The sequence below is a fragment of the Artemia franciscana genome, chromosome 12, assembly GCF_032884065.1.
Source record: "Artemia franciscana chromosome 12, ASM3288406v1, whole genome shotgun sequence".
NCBI classification, from domain to species: domain Eukaryota; kingdom Metazoa; phylum Arthropoda; class Branchiopoda; order Anostraca; family Artemiidae; genus Artemia; species Artemia franciscana.
This window is the reverse complement of record NC_088874.1, coordinates 36,599,403-36,626,920: the sequence shown is the minus strand read 5'-3', so window position 1 is coordinate 36,626,920 and position 27,518 is coordinate 36,599,403. Positions and strand designations below refer to the sequence as shown.

At 34.8% G+C, this 27,518-nt stretch overlaps 1 protein-coding gene across 1 annotated transcript in view; it reads right to left on the bottom strand.

Annotated features, from left to right (window-relative positions):
• The window catches only part of LOC136034066 (DNA replication factor Cdt1-like), a gene marked incomplete in the record, with an annotated part of 67,900 nt that extends 41,234 nt beyond the window's left edge, over positions 1–26,666 (bottom strand). The window contains 3 exon segments of the mRNA XM_065715185.1: positions 1,507–1,712; positions 6,050–6,748; positions 26,619–26,666. Of these exon segments, the coding sequence (XP_065571257.1) occupies positions 1,507–1,712; positions 6,050–6,748 (905 nt within the window).
• Between the last annotated feature and the right edge of the window lie 852 nt (positions 26,667–27,518).

The following is a 27,518-nucleotide window of genomic DNA, read 5'->3' as shown; positions in this document are numbered from 1 at the left end:
TTAGACGCTTTTGTTGCGTAATTTCGTGTTGTTTAGAAGTTTTTGCTGTTTAGTTTGTCGTTGCCGATTTACTTTAGTATTATGATTTTGTGTTTTGTGTTATATATATATATATATATATATATATATATATATATATATATATATATATATATATATATATATATATATATATATATATATATATATATATATATATATATATATATATATATATATATATATATATATATATATATATATATATATATATATATATATATATATATATATATATATATATATATATATATATATATATATATATATATATATATATATATATATATATATATATATATATATATATATATATAAATATATTATAGTTACCCTATATTATAGTTAATAGTTAACCCAGTTTCATAGGTATCTCCAAATTTTACTTGATATCTCTCATGAAGTCAAAGGAAAAATTTTTAATAGGATCATTTAGACTCTAAATTCATTCTTAAAAGTTCAAACTCCTAACTTAACTAGACCCATTTTCCAAGATCAGCAAAAACCTCTTATCTAGATTTCAGAAAAATCTTGAAAATATTTATCTTTAAGTAAAGTCAAAGTAAATCAACTGAATTCAAAAGACATATATTTCTGGACTTTTAGACACCTGAACTTCAGACTTCGGAAATATCAAGCATTCTTATATTTCAAGAGTTTGCTGTTATTAGTTGGTTTTGAATTAAAATCGAATAGTTGATTTTGAATTAAAATCGAATATTATAAGGCTAAGCCTAGTGTAATACGTCTTTTAAACAGTAAATTAGCCTACACTAAACAACCAAATACTTGCCTTTTTAAGCAGTTTGAAATGCAGGTGAGGGTAAAGAACCTAAAGCTATTTAACTTAAAGGTGTACTAGTTTATACCTAGGCCCACTTTCTGCAGAAGGGATTGGCCTATTGAGTTAAATAGTTCTTGAAACAAAAACAGTGCAGGTTATTTATTACTTACACAAAGACTTTACCTTTATTACCATTATTATATCAACTATCCAATTCTGTTTGAAATTTCCTACTTTTTAGAGATACTTTTAATGCTTTCACCAGCCACTACACTGCGATTGGCGCTAGTAGTTTTCAATTCCTATCTTTCCATGTTAAATCGCAGAAGATACCAATTCCATCTAGCGTCTGGCGAAATTATAAGACTAGACCTAGTACAATATGTCTTTTCAACAGTAAGTTAGCCTACACTAAACAGCCAAATACTTGCCTTTTTAGGTAATTTTAGGCTCTTATCAGTTATCCACTCTCTGTGCATATACTTAGTCAGGTTGATATCTGAAAGGACTACATGATCTTCTTTTTCATAAGTGTGATATTAGTATGAGAGCCTTATTTTACCACTGTCAAATTTGTGGGTCTGTTTATATCAAGGCGGGCACTAAGTTTATTTTGATTAAATCAAATTTCAAGGTGGAAAATAAAGAAAACACCAATGGATGAGAAGATAGAATCAACTCACCTTACTGGAACTTCCAAATCAAGTGAATCGAATTTGCTCAAATTCTTCTTGTCACTTGCTGTCAATTTCGCTTGTTTCTCTTTTTGCGCTTGTCTAAAAGCATGTAATTTTGGAAGATTTTCATTAACAACACTAGCAAGTCGAGCCTGGAGGTCTGAAAGTTTACCAACTTTGCCTAGTTTAGCCTTTACATCTGCTGGGTCAAGCTGAAATAATGACCAGTGATATTAGAGTTGTAGTTAATAAATTATGATTTTGAATTTTGAAACATTATTGCTTTTTATTTATTACTGATTCGATTTTCGATTTTTTTTATTGCTTTTTAAACAAATGTAAAAAAGGCAGCTCTTCTGAATACTTCACGAAATAAAAATTAAAATCGGTTGCGCCAATAAAACTGAATAATAAACTGAAACTGAATGATTTAAATAATCTAAATTTAAATTTAATTATACTGACATTGCAAACAAAACACATGAGAAGCATGGATTGTTTAGAGCAGTGCTTCCATGCCCCCTTGTGATTTTTAAATTTTATTATTCAAAATTTTTGATATTCACATGCATCCATACATTTATGAAGCCAAAACCAAAATGAAATCAAAATTAAAGTTCAAGCCGAGGGATTTTCCTTATTGTTCAAGCCAAGGCACTGGTTCTTGCATAGGGTTTTCGGCTCAGGCAATTCCAATGGGGTACTTTGGTTTCAATTCGGCGCCATTTTAGAAGGTTTTCAGGCACGAGATTTAAGCTAGAGCCCTACTAAAGTCATGTGAGGAAGACTGTAAGGTAAATTTCATACCCTTCTCTATGTCAAACTTATCCCCAAAAACGTCCAAACATGGTCTAGCTGCGCAAACTAAAAGGGGTCATTTGACCCCTTTTGAAGACATTTGAAAAAATTACCAAGAATATAACTTACCATCATCAGGATTCATAAAAACGAAGTGATTAATAAAATGATTCAATGCACCTATCAATGCCAATTTTTGGCCATAGCCCATATAGATATTTCTAAAATCCCCATGCTCCCCTCATGATTTTTGAATTGTGTTGTTCAAAATTGTTATTCAAATGCATCCATACATTTATGAAGCCAAAACAAAAATGAAAGTACGGCAGCTCTATTGAATGTTCCAGGGGATAAAACTTCGAAAATCAGTTGAGTCGAATAAGCCGAATAACTGACTGGCGTTGTCCTTTATTAAAATTAAATAAAAAAGCCTTTAACTGACAGTAAGGAGCAACATTAAAACTCCAAACGAAAACAAATTATTCCGCATATGAGCTGGGTCTCCCCCTTCTCAATACCCGCTCTTGACGCATAAGTAGAACTTTAAAAAAAGTTTATTATTCTAATTAAGAGGCCCTTGTGTTTCAGAAGTCGTCCTTAAAGAATTCGGACAAAAAGTCAAACTTTAGCGTAAAGAGGAAAGTATTGATGAGGGGGCAACCCCTTTCACATACGGAATCATTTCTGATCGTTATAGAAATGATGCCGGTATATCTGGCAAACTCTTCATGAAAAATTCCCTCTCCTCATTGAAAACTCCTCTGTGGAAAGTTCCTCTCACGTAAAATACAACCTCCCGTAAAATCCCCTTGGGACAATTCCATCCTCGCTAAAAATCCCCCAATGATAAAACTTCTTGTGGACGACTCAGCCTTAAGAATTCTCTTTAGCGTATTTTTAGTTGAAGATGACTAATTTCTAAACGTTTTCCCGATCATTCAGAAAACCCCAACCAAATTCATGCTCTTCTGATGGAACAATCGACTTACGGATAGATTGACTCAGCATTCTACCTCAATTAATAACACCCTTAAAAAGCGGAAAAAAACTAGAAAATTTTGACTCTGCCCTCTCAGAACACAAATTTAATAATCCAGACCATACTGTTTTATCTAACCAAGCTAGCCTAATTTCGCATGACAAAGGTACTGTCCAGCACTACAGAGAAGCTGTTGAAATTTATAAATACCAACATTTAGGTCTAGCTTTGAACAGAGATTCAAGTGATTTAAGAATAAATGCGTCGTATTTCGGTTTTCTCAAAAGAGACATTATGTTATATAGGCGATTGCCATTATTCAACACAAGGAATTGACATTAATCATGACCCCCAGAGTTTTTTTTTTCATTAATACCAGTGGACTTCGATCGGGGAAAAAAGGAAAGGGGGACTCAGAGAAGAAAGGCAACAAATTAAAAAAATAATATCATATACATAGCAAAAAAGGTCAATTTTAATCTTGTCAAATAACTAACGCCTTATTTTACAAGTATTTTTTGGCAGCTTAATAACTTACTGGGTTGGAACCCCCCCCCCACACACACAAATTTCTATGACTTCTAAAGGGTTATAAGAATGCAGTTAAAAGACTATTTTTCTCTTAAAACAAGAAGGAAAAGCCTAATTTGTCTTAAAAATACATGTAAAAAGTTTTAAACCCTCCCCCCTCCTCCACACATATATTTCTGTAACTCGTAAAGGGTTATAAAAATATAGTTAAAAGACTGTTTTTCTCTTAAAAAAAGAAGAAAAAGTCTAATTTGTCTTAAAAATACATGTACAAAGTTTTAATCCCCCCCCCCTCCACACACACATATTTATGTGACTCATAAAGGGTTATAAAAATGCAGTTAAAAGACTATATTACTAAATGTGAGTATCTTTCAATATTTCTTCCTCTTCCTCTAATAGATCTTCATCTTCAAAATTTTCCTATTCCTTGGTGGAATAGGGACTTGATTTGGTGGTTGGGTACTACACTTACAAAAATGTAAAATATCATGTGTGATGCTAAGGTGAATATTGAGACTGGTTACTCTAAACTGTACCTACAAGGAAATGGGAACTTTAAAGGAAATGGGAACTTCCTGGGAGGGTGTAAAGAGGGAGGCCTTGAATAGATTAGGTTGGAGGAGAAGCGTGCGGAGCTGTGTTGGCCTCAGGCGGCTTGGTGCTGCAGTGAGTTACTAGTAGTAGTAGTAGTACCTATAAGGGTCAGTGGCGTAGTTTCGTCAAAATCCTAGGGGGGAGGGCAAAGTTGGAGCCAATTTTCCCAAATCAAGTGAAAATGACAGTAAAAACTAAAAAATATGCCATTTGATACCGTAAAGGTACTTCATAGCACTATAAACGTAAATATGTACTAAAAATGTGATCTGTTTCTGTTGACGCTTCAATTATGCAGGTTTATCTTAGTTTTGACAAGATTTTGGAAGAAACTAAATTTCAGCTGGGGGGCATACTCGGGTATGGGGGAGGGGGGGGCACCAATAGAGAAGATTTGATTTAGTGCGAAATTTTTAATAATTGTTCAGTATTATTATAGATTGTGAATACGTAACATAAATACACGAGGGCTAGAACCATGGTATGATAAGCTAGTTCTGGTGTTACCTGGTTGTTCTACATTTGTTTTTTAATAGGCATATATTTTGGGGGTGATACCTAGCACGGGGATACCATAGGGAGTTTATAGTAGGCACGCCACTTGCCTGGGTAAAAATTTAAAGTGCCGAAACCCTAGAGGCAAGTGTGTATTCTCCTGATGAGCCATTGTGTTGGGTGGTTGCCTTTGAATTATTTGTCTTATTTATTGTTTTGTAATATTCGGTATATAACGACTTATACTTACTTACAAAATGACTGCCTGTCTATGGATTGTTCTTGGCGGTTGATTGTTTATGGCTATGCTGTTTGACCTATGTAATTGTATGGATGAGTAGGGTTAAGGCCTCGTTCGAGTACTCATCTATATTATTTGGTAAAGTAGGAAAACAGTCTTCCTTTCTCTTTCTGCCTTTCTCTTTTGTTTATATGTTTTTTTTTTGTTTTTTTTTGTGCTGTTGCATTAGTGATTTCTTTTTTCATTATAACCATGTTTCCATCAGGAAACTTTGTTCTACTCTGTCTGATCATTCGGTAATTCAACTAAATGCCATTTGCCCAATTTTTAAGAAAAAAGATATCTTCAAGTCTTCAATTTTGAATGCTGTACATTTCTTCTTTATTTTTCTCTTTGGTATCGGAATAAAGAAATAGTAAAAAAAAAAAATAATAACAGCTACAAAATAATACTGAGAAGTTGACTTATTTACAAAAGAAATCTTGTTAGGTTAAAATTCGTTTGGTTTATTAGTGTTTATTTTTTTTTCTGCTGTTAGATTATAAATGCTCCACTTTTTACCTGTTGTATGTTGATTATAAATAAATATCATTATTATATTATTTCCCAGTATTCACAAAATACATATAAAACATATATTTGCACAAAAGACGGGATATTTCTGTCAAAAACTATTGTCTCCCTTTTGAAAAAAAAATACAACTAAAAAAAAAGTTCAAAAGACTAAAATAAAATCGGGATAAATTATAAAATGATGGACTTTACACACTATTCCCCATTTAGAGGTATGAACTGTGTATAGCTTGATAAAGTATTTTACCTTTTCACCTTAACAGTATTTTACCTTTTTACCTTTACATTATTTTACCTTTTTTGTATTTTAACTTTTTACCTTTTCAATATTTTACCTTTTTTGGTGGTGACCCAAAAAGCTGCTTTGCCCTCGGCGATTTGACGTCTTGAATTGCACTAACCCGCTTCACAGGGGTCTTGGTAGGCTCGGGAGTACAATTTATCCTCGCAATGTGAACTTCTACAGGAGTTCTAGGTGGTGACACTGGCCCTTTAGTTGAGACAATATCTGCTCCACCATCCCTTTCCTCATTCACCTTCTCATCATCAGGTGACATAACAAGTCGTTTTTTGGCAGACGAAGGTGTGCCATTTTTTAAGGGTCTTGGAAGTGAGCTGATAACGGAACCTCCATAACCTGGTGTTGCTTCAATATCCACTTTTCTCTTCCGATTATTACATGGTTCGATATGGTGTCTTGGAGTTCCTTCCAAATTTTTAAAATGATCAACTTCTTGATTAGACTCATCTGAAACTATTGTTTTTATTTTTGAGAAAGCTTCTTTAATGGAAATCTGACGAATTTTCTTTCCATCTTTCACAACATCTTCAGTGCATGGTTTAGCAGAAGAGGAGACGGTTTCAGTACATGATTTAGATGGCTTGGGAACTATTTCAGTGAATAGTTTGGAGGATGATAAAGCACTTTCAGTGGTAGATTCTATTAGAGTTTCATCAAGTTTTATTCTTTTTGATGATACTCTCTCCTTTGTTTCTTTGAAATATGAAAGAATGTTCTTTTCACTCATGGACATCTGAAACGAAAAATAAGAATCATTTCAATAAAAAAAACAACAAAAGAACTAAAAAGAACTAGAATGAAGAGAAACTGATAGAGCCCAAACAATACAAACCTTGAACTGTTAAAATTAGGGTTTGAGGTGTCCACTACTAAATGGAAAAGTAAATCTCTAAGCTATACTTGTACACTGCATACTATCAAAACGACACACTAAGAAACATAGAATTTGTCCCTAAAAATTCAACCCTTGATAACACTCCATGGTACTTCCTCCTATAAGATTCAAAGCTGGGGCTATGAACATTTAAGGATTACACAAACTTTTACACCAATTTTGGCCTAAGATATAAAAATTCTCCATACAATATGCTGCATTTATGAAATTGATGATGCTAAATTATATGTAAGATACCAAGCCAAGAGACTTTCCATCCAGCATTTTGAATTATCTTTTTTTTTGTAAAATAAACATTAGAAAATTAGACAGAGCTAAATTTATCCTGTATAAATAAAGATCAGTTTTGGGATAAGAATAAAGACCTAACTTAATAACGAAAATAAGTTTAATCTCAATAAGGATTTTTAAGTTATGTTAACTGATTGAAATCATAAATTAAAAGCAAGAATTTCCCAGCTTGCCTCAGAGGAACTTTTCGTAAACAAACTTACTATTGTCAGTGTTTTAATGTGTCTATCTATCCGTCACTGGTGAAAAGGTGTAAAAAAAAAAACCAATTAGAATGAGATAAGATCTAGTAGTTACAATAGGAGGCTAAAATTGAAAACTGCAAGCAAGACCTGACACAAGACACTGCAGCAAGATCAACAACTGGATACTACCAGACCATGGAGGACACTGGCAGAAGGCGTCTCAGTCTAGCTGGTTTATGGGACCCAGAGAAGACGCCTCAATTTCAACAGCTAATCATAGCATTTGCAAAATAAAAACAGAAATTGAAACTTTTCTCTTTTAAAACTTTTTTTATCTGACACAAGATACTGGAGCAAGATCAACAACTAGAGGTGCTACCAGCAGATGGTACTACCACACCATGGAGGAAACTGGCAGAAGACGTCTTGGTCTAACTGGTTTATGGGACCCAAAGAAGATGCCTCAAATTCAACAGCTAATCATAGCCTTTGAAAAATAAAAACAAAAAATGAACCTTCTCTCTTTTAAAGCTTTTTTATCTGACACAAGATACTGGAGCAAGATCAACAACTAGAGGTGCTACCAGTAGATGGTACTACCAGACCATGGAGGAAACTGGCAGAAGACGTCTTGGTCTAACTGGTTTATGGGACCCAAAGAAGATGCCTCAAATTCAACAGCTAATCATAGCCTTTGCAAAATAAAAACAAAAATTTAACCTTCTCTCTTTTAAAGCTTCTTTATCTGACACAAGACACTGGAGCAAGATCAACAACTAGAGGTGCTACCAGCAGATGGTACTACCAGACCATGGAGGAAACTGGTAGAAGACGTCTTGGTCTAACTGGTTTATGGGACCCAGAGAAGACGCCTCAATTTCAACAGCTAATCATAGCATTTGCAAAATAAAAACAGAAATTGAAACTTTTCTCTTTTAAAGCCTTTTCAAAACGTAAAAGTAAGACATTCTTCAATTTTTGTAGGTGATTTTACTTAATTTTCAATCGATTTGGCTGATTAACTTTATTAATTCTAAATTTAAATTGATTGCACAATTTTTAAACTGGTTTGATCCTTTGATAAAGGAAAATTTTCTAGCATAAGAGCTTAAATACTGCATTGCAAATACAACAACATGGATTGTCCTTCAAACTTTGTAAACAACATCATTGAGACTTCATGGGTGCAGACAGATCTGATTTTAAGAAGAATCAGAAGATTTCACTGATCGCTGCATAGAATAAATAAGCGAACAGTAGCGAAAATTCCTATACTCTCCATTAAAAAATTTTGGGACACACAAATCACACAAATTTCGTCATGACTCCACCTTCTTTAATATTTATGCTGCGGTAGCAACTGAAGCTATTGTTGTGATGCAACGGGAAGCTTCCCTTTCCACGTGCTTTGATGTGTCCCATTTCTGAACTACATTTTCGCCAATGTCTATATATTTATAATGTGGATTGCAGTGATTAAAAATATGCAATGAATACATTCTTATGCCGGAATTTTCAACTTTTCTGAGAAAAAGTTCTTTGGGTCACACTCAGAAGTTTCAGAGTTCTCTGGAATGCATGAATGATGATTATATATCTACACTTAATATCCATTTTTACTAGATTTCAAATCAATGTTATAATACTTATAATATTGAAACAATATTTTTCTGGACCAAGAAGTTTATTTGTGCTTCTAGTGCGACTTTTATGAAATATTAAATAAAAAATAATTTTTTTTTTAACTGTAAGTAAGGAGCGACATTAAAACTTAAAACGAACAGAAATTGTTCCGTACATGAAAGAGGTTGTCTTCTCCTCAACGACTCGCTCTTTACGCTAAAGTTTGACTCTTTGTCACAATTTTACTTTTTAAAACAGGAAAAAACTTTAGCGGAAAGAGCGAGGCGTTGAGGAGGGGAAAATCCCTTTCATATACGGAACAATTTCTATTCGTTTTAAGTTTTAATGTCGCTCCTTACTTGCAGTTAAAAAGACTTGTTTTTTTATTTAAGTTCTGAACGTTTTTGAATTAATGCATGTTTTGATTTTGGCTCACCACATGTGAATAATTAAAACGAAATTCTCATAGTTTCGATCAGACGATTTTGATAAAACAAAGGGGTGGGGGAGGAGGCCTAGTTGCCCTCCGATTTTCGGTTACTTAAAAATGCAACTGGAATTTTTTTTTGTATTTTTTACGAACGTTTTTGTTAGTAATAAATATACATAACTTACGAATTAACTCCTATATTTGTGTATTTTTATTACGTATATGAGGGAGTTCACCCCCTCGTCAATACCTCGCTCTTTACACTAAAGCTTGAATTTTGTCCCAATTCTTTAAGAATTACCCTTGAATCACAAAGGCCTATGAATAAATAGTTGAAACTACTAAAAATACTTTAGCGTAAAGAGCAAGGTTTTGTAGAGGAGACGAACCCCCTTATATTCGTAATATTTTCTGTTCTTTTTAAGCTTTAATGCTACTCATTACTACCAGCTGAAAAAAATTGATTTATTTTCTCATTGTTTTTTTTTTTTAATAATGCTAGAAAATCCAGAGATTTATTTTCTCACTGTTTTTTTTTAATAATGCTAGAAAATCCAGCGCCCCCCCCCCTTCATGGAAATTCTCTTCCCTCATGATGAATTCCTCCATGAAAAGATCCTCCCATGTAACCCCCTCCCCCTGACCCACCCCCATCCCAACGCGAAAAAGTCCCCCCTGAATACGTCTGTATACTCCACAATAATGTATTATTATGGAGTAGGAACCATGACTTTATGTAAATAATTATATAAAAAAAACAAGTTTTTTTAACTGAAAGTAAGGAGCGACATTAAAACTTAAAACGACCAAAAATTACTTCGTATATGAAAGAGGCTGCTTCCTCATCAACGCCTCGCTCTTAACGCTAAAGTTTGACTCTTTCTCTCAATTCTTCTTTTTAAAACAGTAAAAAACTTTAGCGTAAAGAGCGGGGCGTTGATGAGGAAGCAGCCTCTTTCATATACGAAGTAATTTTTGGTCGTTTTAAGTTTTAATGTCGATCCTTACTTTCAGTTAAAAAAACTCCGCTGAGGAATAATTAAAACAAAATTTGCATTTTTTTTTTTGGCTTAATTGCTTTTTCATAATTTTGATCGAATGATTTTGAGAAAAAAAGAGCGGGGGAGGAAGCCTAGTTGCCCTCCGATTTTTTGGTTAATTAAAAAGGCAACTAGAATTTTTAATTTTTTACGAATATTTTTATTAGTAAAAGATTTACGTAACTTATAAATTAGCTTACGTAAAGAACTTTTGTATTCTCATATTTTTATTACATATATGAGGGGGTTCGCCCCCTTGTCAGATCCTCGCTCTTTACACTAAAGCTTAAATTTTGTCCCAATTCATTAAAAATGACCCCAGAATCACAAAAGCCGTAGAATAAATAGTTGAAATTACTAAAAATACTTTAGCGTAAAGAGCGAGGTATTAGGAGGAGGTGAGCCCCTCAAATGGGTAATAATTTCTGTTTGTTTTAAGTTTTAATGCTGCTCCTTACTTCCAGCTGAAAGAACTTTTTCATATTTATTTTTTCATTGTTTTTTTTTAAATAATGCTAGTAAATCCTGCGCTCCCTTCATGGAGATTTTCTTCCCCCATGACAAATTATCGATGGAAAGTTCCCCCAGCATAGCCCCCTCTTCTCAACCCCTCCCCCAAACCAAAAAAATCCTCCTGAAAACGCCTGTACACTTCCCAATAACCATTATAATATGTAAGCACTGGTCAAAGTTTGTAACTTGTTGCCCCTCCCACGGGGACTGTGGGGGAGTAAGTCGTCCCCAAAGACAAAGTTATAAGGTTTTTCGACTACGCTGAATAAAATGGCTATCTCAGAATTTTGATCCGTTGACTTTGGTAAAATAATTAGCGTGGGAGGGGGCCTAGGTGCCCTCCAATTTTTTTGGTTACTTAAAAAGGGCACTAAAACTTTTCATTTCCGTTAGAATGAGCCCTCTTGCAACATTCTAGGACAACTGGGTCGATAGGATCGCCCCTGGAAAAAAAAAAAAAAACAAACAAATAAACACGCATCCGTGATCTGCCTTCTGGCAAAAAATATAAAATTCCACATTTTTGTAGATAGGAGCTTGAAACTTCTACAGTAGGGTTCTCTGATACGCTGAATCTGATGGTGTGATTTTCGTCAAGATTCTATGATTTCTAGGGGGCGTTTCCCCCTATTTTCCAAAATAACGCAAATTTTCTCAGGCTCGTAACTTTTGATGGGTAAGACTAAACTTGATGAAACTTATATATTTAAAATCAGCATTAAAATGCGATTCTTTTGATGTAGGTATTGGTATCAAAATTCCATTTTTTAGAGTTTTGGTTACTATTGAGCCGGGTCGCTCCTTACTACAGTTCGTTACCACGAACTGTTTGATGGTCACAGTTTGTAACTTGCAGCCCCTCCCCCAGGGACTGTGGGGGATGAAGTCGTTCCCAAAGACATATTTATTAGGTTTTCCACTAAGCTGAAGAGAATGGCTATTTCGAGATTTTGATCCGGTGACTTTGGGGGAAAATGTTCGTGGGAGGAAGCCTAGGTGCCTTCCAATTTTTTGGTCACTTAAAAAGGGCACTAGAACTTTTAATCTTCGTTAGAATGAGCCCTCTTTCGACATTCTAGGACCACTAGGTCGATACGATCACCCCTGGGAAAAAAAGACAAAAAACAAACAACCAAATAAACTCTGTCTTCTGGCAAAAAAAAATACAAAATTCCACATTTTTGTAGATAGAAGCTTGAAACTTCTACAGTAAGGTCCTCTGATGCGCCGACTCTGACGGTGTGATTTCCGTTAAGATTCTATGAATTTTAGGGGTTGTTTGTCCCTATTTTCTTAAAATAAGGCAAATTTTTCCAGGCTCGTACCTTTTGATGGGTAAAACTAAACTCGATGAAACTTGTATATTTAAAATCAATATTAAAATGCGATTCTTTTGATGTAATTATTGGTATCAAAATTCCGTTTTTAAGAGTTTCGGTTACTATTGAGCCGGGTCGCTCCTTACTACAGTTCATTACAACGAATTGTTTGACTAGAACTTAAACTTAGGAGTGCCATCACTTCACTTGTATGTTCTTTTCTTCAAAAGCTGGAGATTTGGATTTTTGAAGAATAGCTTTTAATTTTGTAGTGTAATCTTTATCACATGTAGTGACTCTTTTTCTAGGACCTGTGCTATTTGTAAAATAATTTCTTGATTTTTTTCATTACACACTTTGTATTTCAGACAATAAGTTAAGAAAACAATATACGATTAAAAGATAATTAGTGTACTATTGAGTTATGTGCATGAAGTTCTATTGGAATTCCTTATATGGATTATTGAGCCATTTTGTTCCTTAGCAAGATTGAGGTTCATATTTAGAAAAGTCATCACACAAAGACTAAGGGCTGCTATAAGAAGTTTGATTTTATGTTGAATTTACCATTTAAAAAATAGAGACAATAAAAAGATCAAACAGTACAAAACATACAAATTAGCAAAAAAGCATAAACGTGAACACCAAGAAAATTTAGGATGACATTTCCAAATTTAGCAGGCTTGGGTCTATCAACATTGATGACAATTTCTACACCTAGCTATTTCCACACCAATTTGAAATGGCAAAAGTGACCTTAGTGACAATTTAAAAAAAAATAAAAGTCTAAAATAAAAGTGATTTTAGTAACTGCAGCCAACCCCTGATGTAGATTAGTGTCAATTGATCTGCCAGATCTGAAGCCATGTTGAGAAGGAGTGAGGAAGTGATTAGCTTCATAATACTCTATTTAAGCTTTGTTCACAAACCATTTAAGAACGTTGATAGCAACAGTTTGTTGATGGGACTGCAACTTTTAGTGCAGTTTTTAGGTCCTATTTTGTTTCGCCATTTTCAATATTTCTTTTTTTTTGCCATTTCAAACAATTTCTACACCAATTTGAAATGGCAAAAGCGATTTTAGTGACCATTTCAAAGAAAAAATTAGAGTCTAAATAAAAATGACAAAAAGTGATTTTAGTAACTGCAGCCAACCCCTGATGTAGATTAGTGTCAATTGATCTGCCAGATCTGAAGCCATGTTGAGAAGGAGTGAGGAGGTGATTAATTTCATAATACCCTATTTCAGCTTTGTTCATAAACCATTTAAGAACGTTGATAGCAACAGTTTTGTTGATGGGACTGCAACTTTTAGTGCAGTTTTTAGGTCCTATTTTGTTTCGCCATTTTCAACACTTTTTTTTGCCATTTCAAACAATTTCTTCACCAATTTGAAATGGCAAAAGTGACTTTAGCGACAATTTCAAAAAAAAAATTAGAGTCTAAAATAAAAGTGACAAAAAGTGATTTTAGTAACTGCAACCAACCCCTATTGTAGATAGGTGTCAATTGATCTGCCAGATCTGAAGCCACGTTGAGAAGGAGTGAGGAGGTGATTAATTTCATAATACCCTATTTCAGCTTTGTTCACAAACCATTTAAGAACGTTGATAGCAACAGTTTTGTTGATGGGACTGCAACTTTTAGTGCAGTTTTTAGGTCCTATTTTGTTTCGCCATTTTCAACAATTTCTTTTTTTTGCCATTTCAAACAATTTCTACACCAATTTGTATTCTTTGAAAGTTGGTCCTTAACCACAACAAAGTCATTAGTTGATGTTGCTACTCTACCAAGACTTACCAGTCAAAACCAAGAAAATCTCCCCATACTATTCTCAGGCTTGTATACCTCAATTACATCAGTATAGCAACATGAATTACAATCCAAAAAAGCAAAAGGACTTGAGAAAAAACAAGAACTTAAATGAAAGTTGTGTTGCATCTGGGTTAAAAATTTATGAAAGAATTAGAACTATTTAAGAACTTTGGATAGAATATATTTTGAAGAGGAGGGCCAATTCTGTAAATACCCCAAAACAGGCATACTGTAAGAAAATCATAAACATCCAGATATTCAGATTGAGGAAAGGCTACTCCTCCCTTCCTGCCTATACTTCCCTGTACTGAAAACAAAATATGTCATAAAGAAAAAATAATCAAAACCTTAAGAAAGAAATTTCAGTATATGCCAATTAGATCGACAGTCCATGGTCATTTATTTTTTTTTAAGTGAAGCGCAAATTGTAAACTGGTCTTGAAAAGGCACGTGGGTTATCAGCCCTACTTATATTAATTTCTGTTCGTTTTGAGTTTCATTTATTTATTGATGATCATTTGTGATAGTTTTATGCTTGGAAGATTATTTGACTTTACTTTTGCTCATTCTTGGCTTAATGGAGCCCTTTACATTTATTTGAAAAACTTGTCTTGTAGAAAAAAGTTTTTCAAATTAATTACAAAGTAGGACCAAACCTCCTGGGCAAAAAGTGGGGTAGCATAGTAGCAATGCTACTTGGCAGTTTTCAAATTTGTTGGCCGATTTTGCCTGAAAATATCATTTATACATATAAAATATTTTTGCAAAAAAAAAAAAAAATTGCAGAAAACACAAGTTGTGCTGCTAAATTGTCATTAGCTTTTTGAATTCTGCTACTTGTAGTGTTAGAACTTTTCCATATCTGGACCAGAGAGGATCATTTCAAGGAAAATTTCCTATTCCTTCTACAATTGTCCAGAAGATTCTATGAGATTAAGTCCAAAATTAATACACAAAATTCAGCTGAAATCCTGGGAAATAAATTCCTGAAAGTCACACTTCAAGAAGAGTAGACTCCACAAATGAACAAAAAAATATTTTATATTTTAGAAACATTTTCTTTGAAACTTCACAAGTTAAGACTTTTCATAGCCTCCCTCTTTACAGCCTCCCAGGAAGTTCTCATTTCTTTCAAATCTTTCTTTATGACATCCTCCCACCCCAACCATGGACGACCTGCTTTCCGTTTAGCCCTTGACGGTTCGTCAAAAAGGACAGAGAAGTATGCTATTAATCTAGATAGTTATTGAAGATACTATGAATACATGATAATATTATCTGATACTGAGTGAACAAATTCTTACACTGAAAGTATGACTTGACTGATGTGACTAGAAATTGTTGTTTTTTTATGGAGAAAAAAATATCGCTCAGAAAATAGTAGCTAGTTGATTTTTCAAAGATGTAATAGCCTAAACATAAAGTTTTGGGACTAAAACATAAAAAAGTATAATTTAAAAGATAACATATATATTATGAATGTCATGTCTTTGGTAACCCTAACTAGGACTGAAAATTCAACCAATTTCCTGAAATACTGGCATTAGTTTTTTTCCCCTGCCAAAAATCCAATTTAATAAAAAAAATCCCTGAAGGTGAAAACACTGAGGCAAGAGCATCAAGACATTGAGAAATAATAAGCATAGCTGTGTAAATACTATTTAAATTACTTAAAAACATGGACATAAATAGAGGAAATCATGAAATTTGATTCAAAGAAACCTTCTGCATGTCTTAAAATAAGAATTTTATTATTATACAATGTTCTTCAAGTTTTGAGTAAAACCTAGGACTATATATGCCACTCAGGAGTGAAATGGGGGGGGGGTACTTCCCACAAATTAGCTTATGTGTCTACATTTATTGGCACACAGGACGATTTTGTTGGCACATCTCTTTATAAACCCTCCTCCAAAAAAAAACAAGATGCACCCCTGCTTTCACCCTATTTATTTACTGAACAAAATAATTACAGTATACATAACAGCATAATACTGGGCTGCCCAAGAGCACAAAAAAAGGCTGTCAAAAGGAGCATTCTGGTAAAGATGGAAAAACAAATACACCCTTTTCCGAAAAATGATTCTAAACTTTATCTACCAACTAAGAGTAGCAGGGGTTGGGCGCGATGATGCTCTCGAAAATAATGACTTTAGTTATTACACAACTAAAAAAGTGACAAAGTGACTACCAAGAGGCCCTCAGATCACAGGCAGATGAACTACACAAGTCCCAATTACTATCTTATGATCATTGCCCTTTAAAAGCCATGAGGTTATGGAAAAAAAAAGGCCAGAACACTTATTTTTACCTTTGATTAATTTATTTTCTCATACAAAAAGAAAACTTTAATGAAAACACAACTTTGATTAAGATATAATGAACAACCTTAGTAAAACACAGCTAGCTAGTTCATAGCTAGCTCTAACTGATCTGGTCAAACACAGTAGCTTCTTTGTCATCAGAACAAGGTTGGCTTTGTTATCATAGTTATGCCTAGCATCAGCAACAAAAGTTTTAGCATTTAGGGCCCACTCCTTTGCACAGGCTTGCATGCTAGTCATCGACAGAGCTGAACGAGAAAATCCTTACTCGATGTAAATACTGTAATACTGTACAGTAAATACGTAAATACTGTACAGCAGCATTGATGTGCTTCCTAACTCATAGAAAAAAAGTTTCCTATCTGTCCAAGTTGCTTCCAAAGAAGCAAGTGCTGTTAGGAATTGCTCATTACACAAAGTTTGTTCTAAATATAGTTCTGCAGCACTGTCTATGCTTTCAAACTCCATGGCGAGGTGATGATTGACATCATCAGCATGTACAATCTGTCAAAGAAGAACTGTGCATAAGCAGCACAAATGAAGATTCAGCCCAGAAATCAAAGGCTCTTGTTTTTGAAACACTTCAGTGAATACAGTGAACATTTTTGCAGAGCTCACAACAAACTTGATTTCAATTTTCATTATTGGCTTTCTTAGCCAACTGACATTTTTCAGATTTGAAATAAGGTGCTTTAAGCTCATTTTTTTGGGTACAAATTCCAGAAAAGCTCAATTCAGACCAGGTCATTGCACAAACAAGTGATTTGCAGCTTCTCCTATGGTAAGCTACCTAATGGGGGCGTACTTACAAACTTATGCTGTGGATCCTTAACTCTTAGCACCCACTAGCTAAAATAGTCACAACAAGCATACCATCCACTGAAGAAACGTTATCCAGTAATAATCATATCAGACCCCCCCCCCCCCCCGAGTCCCTGTAGTCCTTTTTGGAATGCATTTTGCACTGTGTGGATGTTGCAGGTACCAAAACAATAATAATAATAATAACATTTAATCACCTGCCATCTACACAATTAGATTATAGTGGAGCACTACAAAAAGAAAAAACAAAAAAGAGAAACTAGCTTCCAAAAAGATAAAGATACAACAATCAAATAAATTCAGGTGGGAAATGTCATCTCTCTAATTTAGATTTTAGCACTGAATTATTTTAAATACTGGACCATTGCTTGGACGGCTCTATAAGACCATGTTTTTCAAAGTTGGAATTCCTATAACACTTGATATGTACAGTAAATATTTTGCACAGGCAATGTAGGTTATGTGTGGTTGGCAAACTGAACATTAAATTGAGGCAAGAGATTTCCAGGAGTAGCATCCATGATTCTGCACTACGACGCATAAGCATATTTAATGGCAGTAGTTGTTTGCTTAACAATTGCGTGTCTAGTTTCAATGATCATTTCCACAATCATAATACTAAGACGTCTCAGCTCTGATACAGTAAGGACAAAATGATTTCTGAGAGTAACAGAATCATTTTGCAGTGCATTAAAGGTCAAAAATTCACACTTATCAGTATTGATAGAAGGCACAATAGATTAGAAATGCACTTGGAGTTGATTCAGTTTGTCTTGCAAGTCTGCTTAGATCTACTGAGCAAAAGGATGTCATCAGTATATGCCAAGTAAGACAGGTCAGTACCAAGTAATAGGAGAGAGGGTGAGATATGGTCCAGAATCATGAAGATTGCATGTTTGAAAATAAGAGGACTAAGAATGCTGCCTTGCCTCAACCTCTTCTGATTTTTGGGGATCTGAAATGGAAATTGAATTGGGGAAACTGAATCTGGGGACAATGGAAAATGAATTGAGGAAACTGAATCTGTGTACCTTTCCATTTGGACAATGCAGTCAAATTTTTGTACCAAAATTTCAGAGGGCTCAAGATGCTTTAACTTCCTCCATTGTGCAGTAGAGCATTCATTGTTTGCATGTGATTGACACTACCAAACTCTTTTGATACATCAATAGTGCAGATATACAGAAGCAACTTATTTCTTTCCAAATCCATAAGCACATTAGACAGAAGGCAATGAGCCTCTGGGCACCCAAGACCTTTCTAGAATCTAAAATGATTGTCCCCAAAGTGTCCATTATCAATCTCAGAGAAGATCACATATTCAAACGCTTTGCTCAAGATGTACAAGACAGTTATGGGTCTATAAGATTTGCATCCATTTGGAATTTTTTCCTTTTTTGGCAATAGATGAGATTACCCCTTTCAGGAAAGTTTCCTTTTTTGGCAATAGATGAGATTACCCCTTTCAGGAAAGTGTTGGGAATAAAACCCCTGTTGATGCACACCTGGAAGATAAACTGAAAATGAGAATAGAAGCATTCAGGTAAGTGCTTGATGTATTTTTTTGTAAGACCATTGCTGTCTATCCCATTCTTTGCTATGGAAAGTACTTTTCTGACTTGATCTTCTGAAGGGAAATGGAAACAATGCAATGCTGCCCTGAGAAACGTGCAAGTCAGCTGATTGGTTATAGTAAGATTCTCATCTCCAACTTCAAAGTATAGTAAGAGTTGCTAATCATGCAGTGTCAGAGAAGTACTAGATGTACAATTGTCTGGTCTGAGTAGGCTTAGCCATGATTTCTAATTTCAAGTGAACTGTCGCCTGATAATTTGGTGCCTGTTTATTTCAGCTTTGCATTTGTGTTTTGCGCTCCATTTAAGCTCAAAAACAATCCCACACAACAGTCTATCACAAGTGATCCAAATGTTCAGCCATGTTTTTTGCATGTTGTTTTGCTGCCTGGAGTTCAAACTCCGCCAGTTTCTTTGTCCCAATTTTGGCTTGTGTTGTAGGAACTACTTTCAATTTGACAACTTTCAGAGCATGGATGACTTGATGGTAATAAGTGCTGAAATCAACAGCAGTTGAGACACTGGAAGGGCCAGAGCAGAGTAGATGAAACAGAACTTTGATGCTGCTTAGGGTGGATGCTCAGTGAACAGAGGACTATGAGCAGCTATAGGAAGATTATTTATAAGGTGTAAACTTACCTTATCTAGGAACCTGAATATCCAACCTTCTGTTAGCTCACTAAATTGTTGAAAAAAAAACTCATAACGTGAACAAAAAGTAACTTTCGTGACAAATTCAGTGAATAAGTGACATGTCCTAAGAAGTGAAAAAGGGACTACAGCCAATCCCTGCAGTAGAGTCACCGAATTACCAACAACATAAGTCACCAAATACTAATTCATGATCATTCTCCAATTTCCCAGGTGCAAAAAATTTATGTCTATAACATATATATATATATATATATATATATATATATATATATATATATATATATATATATATATATATATATATATATATATATATATATATATATATTAAATAAAAAAACCTGTTTTTTTAACTGAAAGTAAGGAGCGACATTAAAACTAAAAACGAACAGAAATTACTCCGTATATGAAATGGGTTTTCCCCTCTGCAATCCCTTGCTCTTTACGCTAAAGTTTTTAATTGTTTTAAAAATTAGAATGGTGGCAAAGAGTCAAACTTTAACGAAAAGAGCAAGGGATTGCGGAGGGGAAAACCCATTTCATATACGGAGTAATTTCTGTTCGTTTTAAGTTTTAATGTTGCTCCTTACTTTCAGTTAAAAAAAACAGTTTTTTTTATTTAATTTCTGAACGTTTTTGAATTTATGCATGTTTGATTTTGGCTCTCCACACATTAATTATTAAAATGAAATTTGCATACTAATTCTTTTTTTGGCTAAATGGTTTCTCTTAATTTTGATCAGACGATTTTGAGAAATAAGGGGTGGGGAAGGAGGCCTAGTTGCCCTCCAATTTTTTGGTTACTTATAAAGGCAACTAGAACTTTTAATTTTTGACAAACGTTTTTACTAGTAAAAAATATACGTAACTTAAGAATTAACTTACGTAACAAACATTTATATTCTTATATTTTTAGTATGTATATGAGGGGGCTTGTCCCCTCGTTATTACCTCTCTCTTTATACTAAATCTTAAGTTTTGTCCCAAGTCTTTAAGAATGGCCCCTGAATCAGAAAGGCCATAGACTAAGTACTTGAAACTACTAAAAATTCTTTAGCATGAAGAGCGATGTATTTATCTCCTCCTAAATACCTCGCTCTTTATGCTAAAGTACTTTTAGAACCCCTCATATGCGTAATAATCTCTGTTCGTTTTAAGTTTTAATGCTACTTCTTACTTTCAATTGAACAAACTTTTTCATGTTAATTTTTTCTTTGTTCTTTTAGTAATGCTAGAAAATCCTGCGCCCTTTTCATTGAGTTTCTCTTCCCCCATGACATATTCCTCCAAGGAAACATTCTCCCACATAGCCCCCTCCCCTCAACTCTACCCCCCAAACCAAAAGAATCCCCCTGAAAATGTCTGTATACTTCCCAATAACCATTACTGTATGTAAACGCTGGTCAAAGTTTGTAACTTGCAGCCCCTCCCCCAGGGACTGTGGGGGAGTAAGTCATCCCCAAAGACATAGTTATTATGGTTCTCGACTATGCCAAACAAAATGGCTATCTCAGAATTTTGATCCATTGACTTTGGGAAAAATGAGCGTGGGAGGGGGCCTTGATGCCCTCCAATTTTTTGGTAACTTAAAAAGGGCACTAGAACTTTTCATTTCCATTAGAATGAGCCCTCTTGTGACATTCTAGGACCATTTGGTCGATACAATGACCCCTGGGAAAAAGAAAAAAAACACAAATAAACACACACCCATGATCTGTCTTCTGGCAAAAAATACGAAATTCCACATTTTTGTAGATAGGAGCTTGAAATTTTCGCAATAGGGTTCTCTGATGCGCTGAATAGGATGGTGTGATTTTCGTTAAGATTCTATGGCTTTTAGTGGGTGTTTCCCCCTTTTTTCCAAAATAAGGTAAATTTTCTCAGGCTCAAAACTTTTGATTACAAAAACTAAAATTGTTGAAACTTATATATTTAAAATCAGCATGAAAATGCGATTGTTTTGATGTATCTTTTAGCATCAAAATTCCGATTTTTAGAGTTTTGTTTACTATTGAGCCGGGTTGCTTCTTACTACAGTTTGTTACCATGAACTGTTATATATATATATATATATATATATATATATATATATATATATATATATATATATATATATATATATATATATATATATATATATATATTCATTTGTTTTAATTTAAAACTATATTTATCCTGTAAGCAATACTTTGTTTCAATTTGACATTATCACTAGTGGAGCATGGAACTTACTCTTTATTTCAGTACCATGACAGTGAAAGCCTGAACTGATTGGAAAAATATTCCCAAAACAACCTGGCAATATACCTCAAGCATTTCAACCTCCAACAATTTGGTAAAGAGCTATACCAACTGTTCATTGTTTTTAAGGAAAACTTTGACCTGAACCAGTGAGATGGTCTCTGGCATATATTGGCTCACCACATTATTCCCTCTGATTGTACAAGGAGTGTATACAAGAGGGTAAAAAGCATGGTGCAGAAGAGTAAAGGACTTGCTGAAGAGTTCTTTACCCCTATAGGTGTCCCCCAAGGACACCTCCTCTCACTCATTCTTCGTAGAGCTTTTAGAGATATGGACTATAAAAGCCCATGACATGCACTGAATGGCAGCATTTGAAACCAAATCATTCTGAAAGCTCACAGGCTGTTCTACAAAAAGTGCTGTAGCAATGCTACTTAGTAATTTTCATCTTTGTTGGAAGATTTTGTCTGACAATACCAAGAAAATCCTTTCTAAAAACACCCTTCCCAGTCTCTTTGCACAGCCCTTGCATTCTGGTGATAGAGGACATTCAATGAAGCTCCCCATACAGCATTCCACAAGTAGACATAGAAGTCATTTCTTCAGCCAAAAAGTCATCAATTTGTGGAATCAACTGTCTGAGGACACAGTTTCTGCAACTTTAACCAACATGTTCAAGTCCCACCTTGATAGGAAATGGCTCTGCCAGGAGTTCCTTTACAATTGGGAAGCTGCAGAGTCCTCCACAAGAGTCTAGATCAACAACCACAATCTACACCAAACGAATTTTTTCATCACTGGAGCATAACAAGGATGGAAAATCCTTATATCACTCCAAGCTGTGATTTAAGTTAATTTAAGGTAATACCATTATTACACATAAAAATACTTTTTTGCTTAAAGAAAAGCTGTCAAAATAAAAGTTGTGCTGCTGAAATGTTGACAGCTGTTGGAATTCTGCTACTGACAACTCTGGAGCTTTATCCATATCTGCTCACAGACATCACTTACCTTGACCAAGTATCAAATGAACAACTGCTATTATCCTTAAATTATCATAGAACCATTATGCAGACCATCCAACTCCAACAGCTTTGATAGTTAGAATGCATTCAGCATATTTTCCAGCTCAAAACAGAAGTTGAAGGAAGAATAAATGCCTATAGCCCAAGGGGATAACCTTCCAAGCACTGACAGGAACACTTTTCTGACCACCCCATCCCAATACTGCTGAGGATTGTGCACAAACAGGGAGGCATGCCAAAAGTATTATTATGAAGCCATTAGACAAGCCCAAAATGGCCAATCCAGCTACATAAGAGTTAAGGAAGTAAAATTTGCCTTTGGTTACAGTTGGCATGCTGAATCATGTGGTCCTTTCCTGCTCAATTTCTCTATTCTGAAGTATCCTTATCTGGTTAAACATATGCAGGAATATTCCAAGCCACATCAAAGAAAAGAAGAGAATATAGGGGGTAATTGAGAAACATAACCTGAGAATATTATGCAACATATAATGTCTAAGTTTTCTCAGGATGTCCTGGTTCTACAAAAGTACCCAGGATACCAATTCAGCTTGCTTCTTAAAGCTAAAGGTTTCATCAACCAATATTCATAAGTACCCTATTTTTACAGATCCACAATATTTTATTTCTTTGTCAAAATAAGTTACAGGCTACTCTTGATCCAAGGATAATAGTAAGGTATACACAAGAATATGACAAGATTATTATTTATAGAATCAACCAGTAGCTTGTTAAACCTTATCTATGTTGATATTTTACCAACAGATTGCTTGCATTTGTGTATCATAAGGAGGATAGGATATTAATGACAAAGTGGCAACCACTATATTTATGAAGTATAGATTAGGGAATCAAGTAGTACTAGGCCTACTTTTTTGTTATGTATGTGCTTCCCTTAGAAGACCCAATAGAACAGTGCTATCAGGAAATATAATGGCAGCCTAGGCCACTGGGCAAAAATTCTAGGTTAGCTACTTTTTGCTATCTTGGAAAGGTATTTTGAAGTGTCCACCTCTACTCCTTCTCTGTCTAGAGGGCAGTGACCTTTGATGACCTTTATAAATCTTTTTGTTACAAAAGTGAAACCTTGCAAAACAGATACTACTGAAATGAAGTACAAGAAAACTGTTTTCAGCTTCACAACTTTGCATAATCCCAATTAATGAGGTTTCAAAGATCTGTAGAAACATCTCCCAAATTTAGAAGAAAAAAACATTGATATGGCTTAAAATTCTACTCAAATGACAGGAATAGCATTCTCAGAACTAAAGTCAGAGAAAAAAGAACCAGACAGCTGAAAATTAAGATTATATGCAGTTTTGTTAGAATTTCAATAGCTATAGACCTGTCAAGTAGGTAAATTTCAAAGACTTAGAAATCAGACAAGAGTTAACATGGAAGCTTGGCAACACTTTTCTAGAGCATGTTTTTGGCCCTGGATTCACTACTGGAAGTTTTATAACCCTTTCCAAGATAGCAAAAAGTAGCTAAACCAGAATTTCAACATCTATTTATCCTCCTTTGCTATTGTATCACTTAATTATGAGCATGGGGGCATTTAGCCTAGTCCCTCTTTATAGATAAATAGGCTAGGCTACTTTTGGAAAAGTTCTTGCCCATTTGAGTGATTTTTGGTATCTTCATGTAACAAATTCGATCAAAAAACTGAGATCTGCTTACAAGGAAAAATTAGCTTCTGACATCAAGTTAAACCCAAAATCTTTCTGGAAACATGTCTCTCCTAAAAACCCATATCATCACACTATTCCTGACCCTGTTGCCCAAGGTGTACTACACTCATCTCCAATAGATAAGGCCAACCTTCTAAATGTTCAATTTGCTTCTACGTTTACCCAAAACTCAGGTACCTCCTCACCAGATCCTCCATCATACAATGTGCTTTTTCCCATGCCTGATCTGTGAGTAAGTGAAGGAATGGTTTTCAATAGCCTTGGGAAGCTTGATGTAAATAAGTCTAAGGGACCAGACAGTGTTCATCCACCTCTTCTCAAAGAGTGTTAAAAAGCTCTCAGTTACCCTCTCTGCATGCTGCTCCAGTTATCCCTTCAAAATGGGAAACTGCCAAATGATTGGAAAACATCTTATACAACCCCAATCCATAAAAAAGGATGAAAAGACTCAGCAGAAAATTACCATCCTATAAGCATCACTTCTGCAGTTGTTAAAGTGCTTGAGAGATTTGTTAACATAGCTCTAATTGAACATCTTGAAGTTAATAGCATTCTCTCCATATCACAACATGGATTCAGATCTCATAGATCTGTTGACATGATTCTTCTCAATCTGTCCAAAGCATTCAATAAGGTTTGTAATGAATTCCTCATAATCAAACTGAAGGCTGCAGGTGTCAATGAAGGGGTTGTGCAGTGGATTATGGGCTTCCTCTCTGAAAGATCACAGAGTGTCAGAGTGTTTGATTCACAAGGAACTCCTTATTTCTCTTCTCCCACAACTGTATTAAGTGGCATACCCCAGGGCACTGGACCAACACTTTCAACTTCTATGTCAACAATCTACCCAACCTTATTTCAAATCTTATTACCTTTGATGCTGATGACTCAAAACTAGTTGGAAAAGTGGCTACTCCCTCTGACCAGCAATCAATTCAAACAGATCTTGACAGTCTAGGAAGATGGGCTAACAAGTGGCTTCTGACTTTCAATGTTGACAAATGCCATATCATCCATTTTGGCAAATACAAAAAGCATCATAAGTATTTTCTTCAAGACAACTTCCTTTCTGCTGTTTTTAATGAAAGAGATCTGCAAATAAATCCCTTGGTATCATAAAAAGAACCATCTCTAGCTGACATCCAAGAGTTTTTATGAAGTTATATAAGGTGCTTGTACAACCATGTCTGGAGATTGGAATGTCATTAGTAGCCCCTTTTTTCAAAAAAAGATAAGAAGTGGCTTGAGGATGTCTAGTGTTGTGTCACTAAGATGGTTAGCAGCATGAATAAATTTCTATAGAAAGAAAGACTATGCTGTTTGAAGCTGCCAACACTGACATACTGAAGGAAAAGGGGTGATATGATTTTAACCAAGAAAATCCTTGCTAAAAATACCCTTCCCAGTCTCTTTGTACATCCCTTGCATTCTGGTACTAGAGGACATTCAATGAAGCTCTCTATGCAGCATTCCACAAGTAGACATAGAAGTCATTTCTCTAGCCAAAGAGTCATTAATCTGTGGAATCAACTGTCTGAGGAAACAGTTTCTGCAACTTTAACCAACACATTCAAGTCTCACCTTGATAAGGAATGGCTCTGCCAGGAGTTCCTTTACAATTGGGAAGCTGCAGAGTCCTCCACAAGAGTCTAGATCAACAACCACAACCTACACCAAACAAATTTTTTTTCATCACTGGAGCATCACAAGGATGGAAAATCCTTATATTGCTCCAAGCTGCAATTTAAGGTAATTGTAAGTTATGCAAGTTAAGCAAATGAAACATCTAATAATGAATCCAGTGCCTTAAAAAAACATAGGAAGGAGTTGTCAAGCAAACATAGACTACAATCTGGTTTATCCTATTCTCAGATCAGAGATAATATAGAAGATTACATAGCCTAATTTTAGCCAGGATTTCTGATAATTAAATGATTAAATACATTTCTTCAATAGTCTAAGTAGTTGGGCTACTTAGTAAATAAAGTTTCCTTTAAATTTGACAAGATCTGTAGCTAGGCTCCACCAATTATCTAAGAATTTACGGGCCTTTAATAAAAAACGCATTCTTTTAACAATTTTCTGAGTGATAGATAACAAGTTAAGAATAGAATCTACATTCCCTACCATAAAATTTTTAATAAAACTAAAATCTTACATTTTATTTCAGTTCCCGCTTAATGTTTACGGTGTTGCATGACTTTCTTTTTTTTAATGCCAAATTTTCTGCCCATCGCAAGGTGGCTTCTCTTCTCGTGAAGTTCACTTCAAAAGGTTAGATTTTTTTCGATTTTTTTCTGAGCACTGAAGACGACCTGACGGAAGTCCTTGTCGAAATATCTGTTTTTTTCAATTCATATTGTTCCTCTGGCTGACAACTACCCTCGTGTTATCGGCTCTTTGATTAATTTTTCATTTATTATTTTTTATTTATTCTTAAATTGCTTCATACGTCATGTATAGCCAATATAGTCTGAATATATTAACTGACTTTGGCCCAGGGATCAGGGCACAAGGTTCCATTGCCTTCACATCCCCCCACAAAAAAAACAAAATTGTACCAATAGCTACTGAGCTATTGGTATTCCCTCAGGTGTGGTATTTTGGGATAAGCCTCTCCTATATCCTTTTCCCCCTTTTCAGAAGATCCTTCTCTATTGGTGTCAAAGTTTCCAAAATTGTTTTCCTCCACCCCGAGAACTCCTTTCTTCAGCTTTAGACCATCCATGGTACCCAAAACTTGTCTTCAAAAGAGAGGAGAGAGTCCTTTACTTGCTAGCCATTTGTAGTAAGCGGCATTTGATTATCAGAATTGGTATTAGGAAGGGAATTTCTTTCTACCGTCTTGCATCATTCCTCAAAGGTTCTTTTCCCACGTTATGATTAGCGCTTCATATTTCTAAGGAGATTGATTCCAAGGAGGTATGATTTTGGCACCCTCAGTGACTTGTCACTACTGATAAGATACAAAGGAGGACCAATAGTGGATTAGCGGAGATAAATTACGCAAAGAAAAACATCTAAACAGGTTTTACAGCTTACAAATACTATAGAGAGA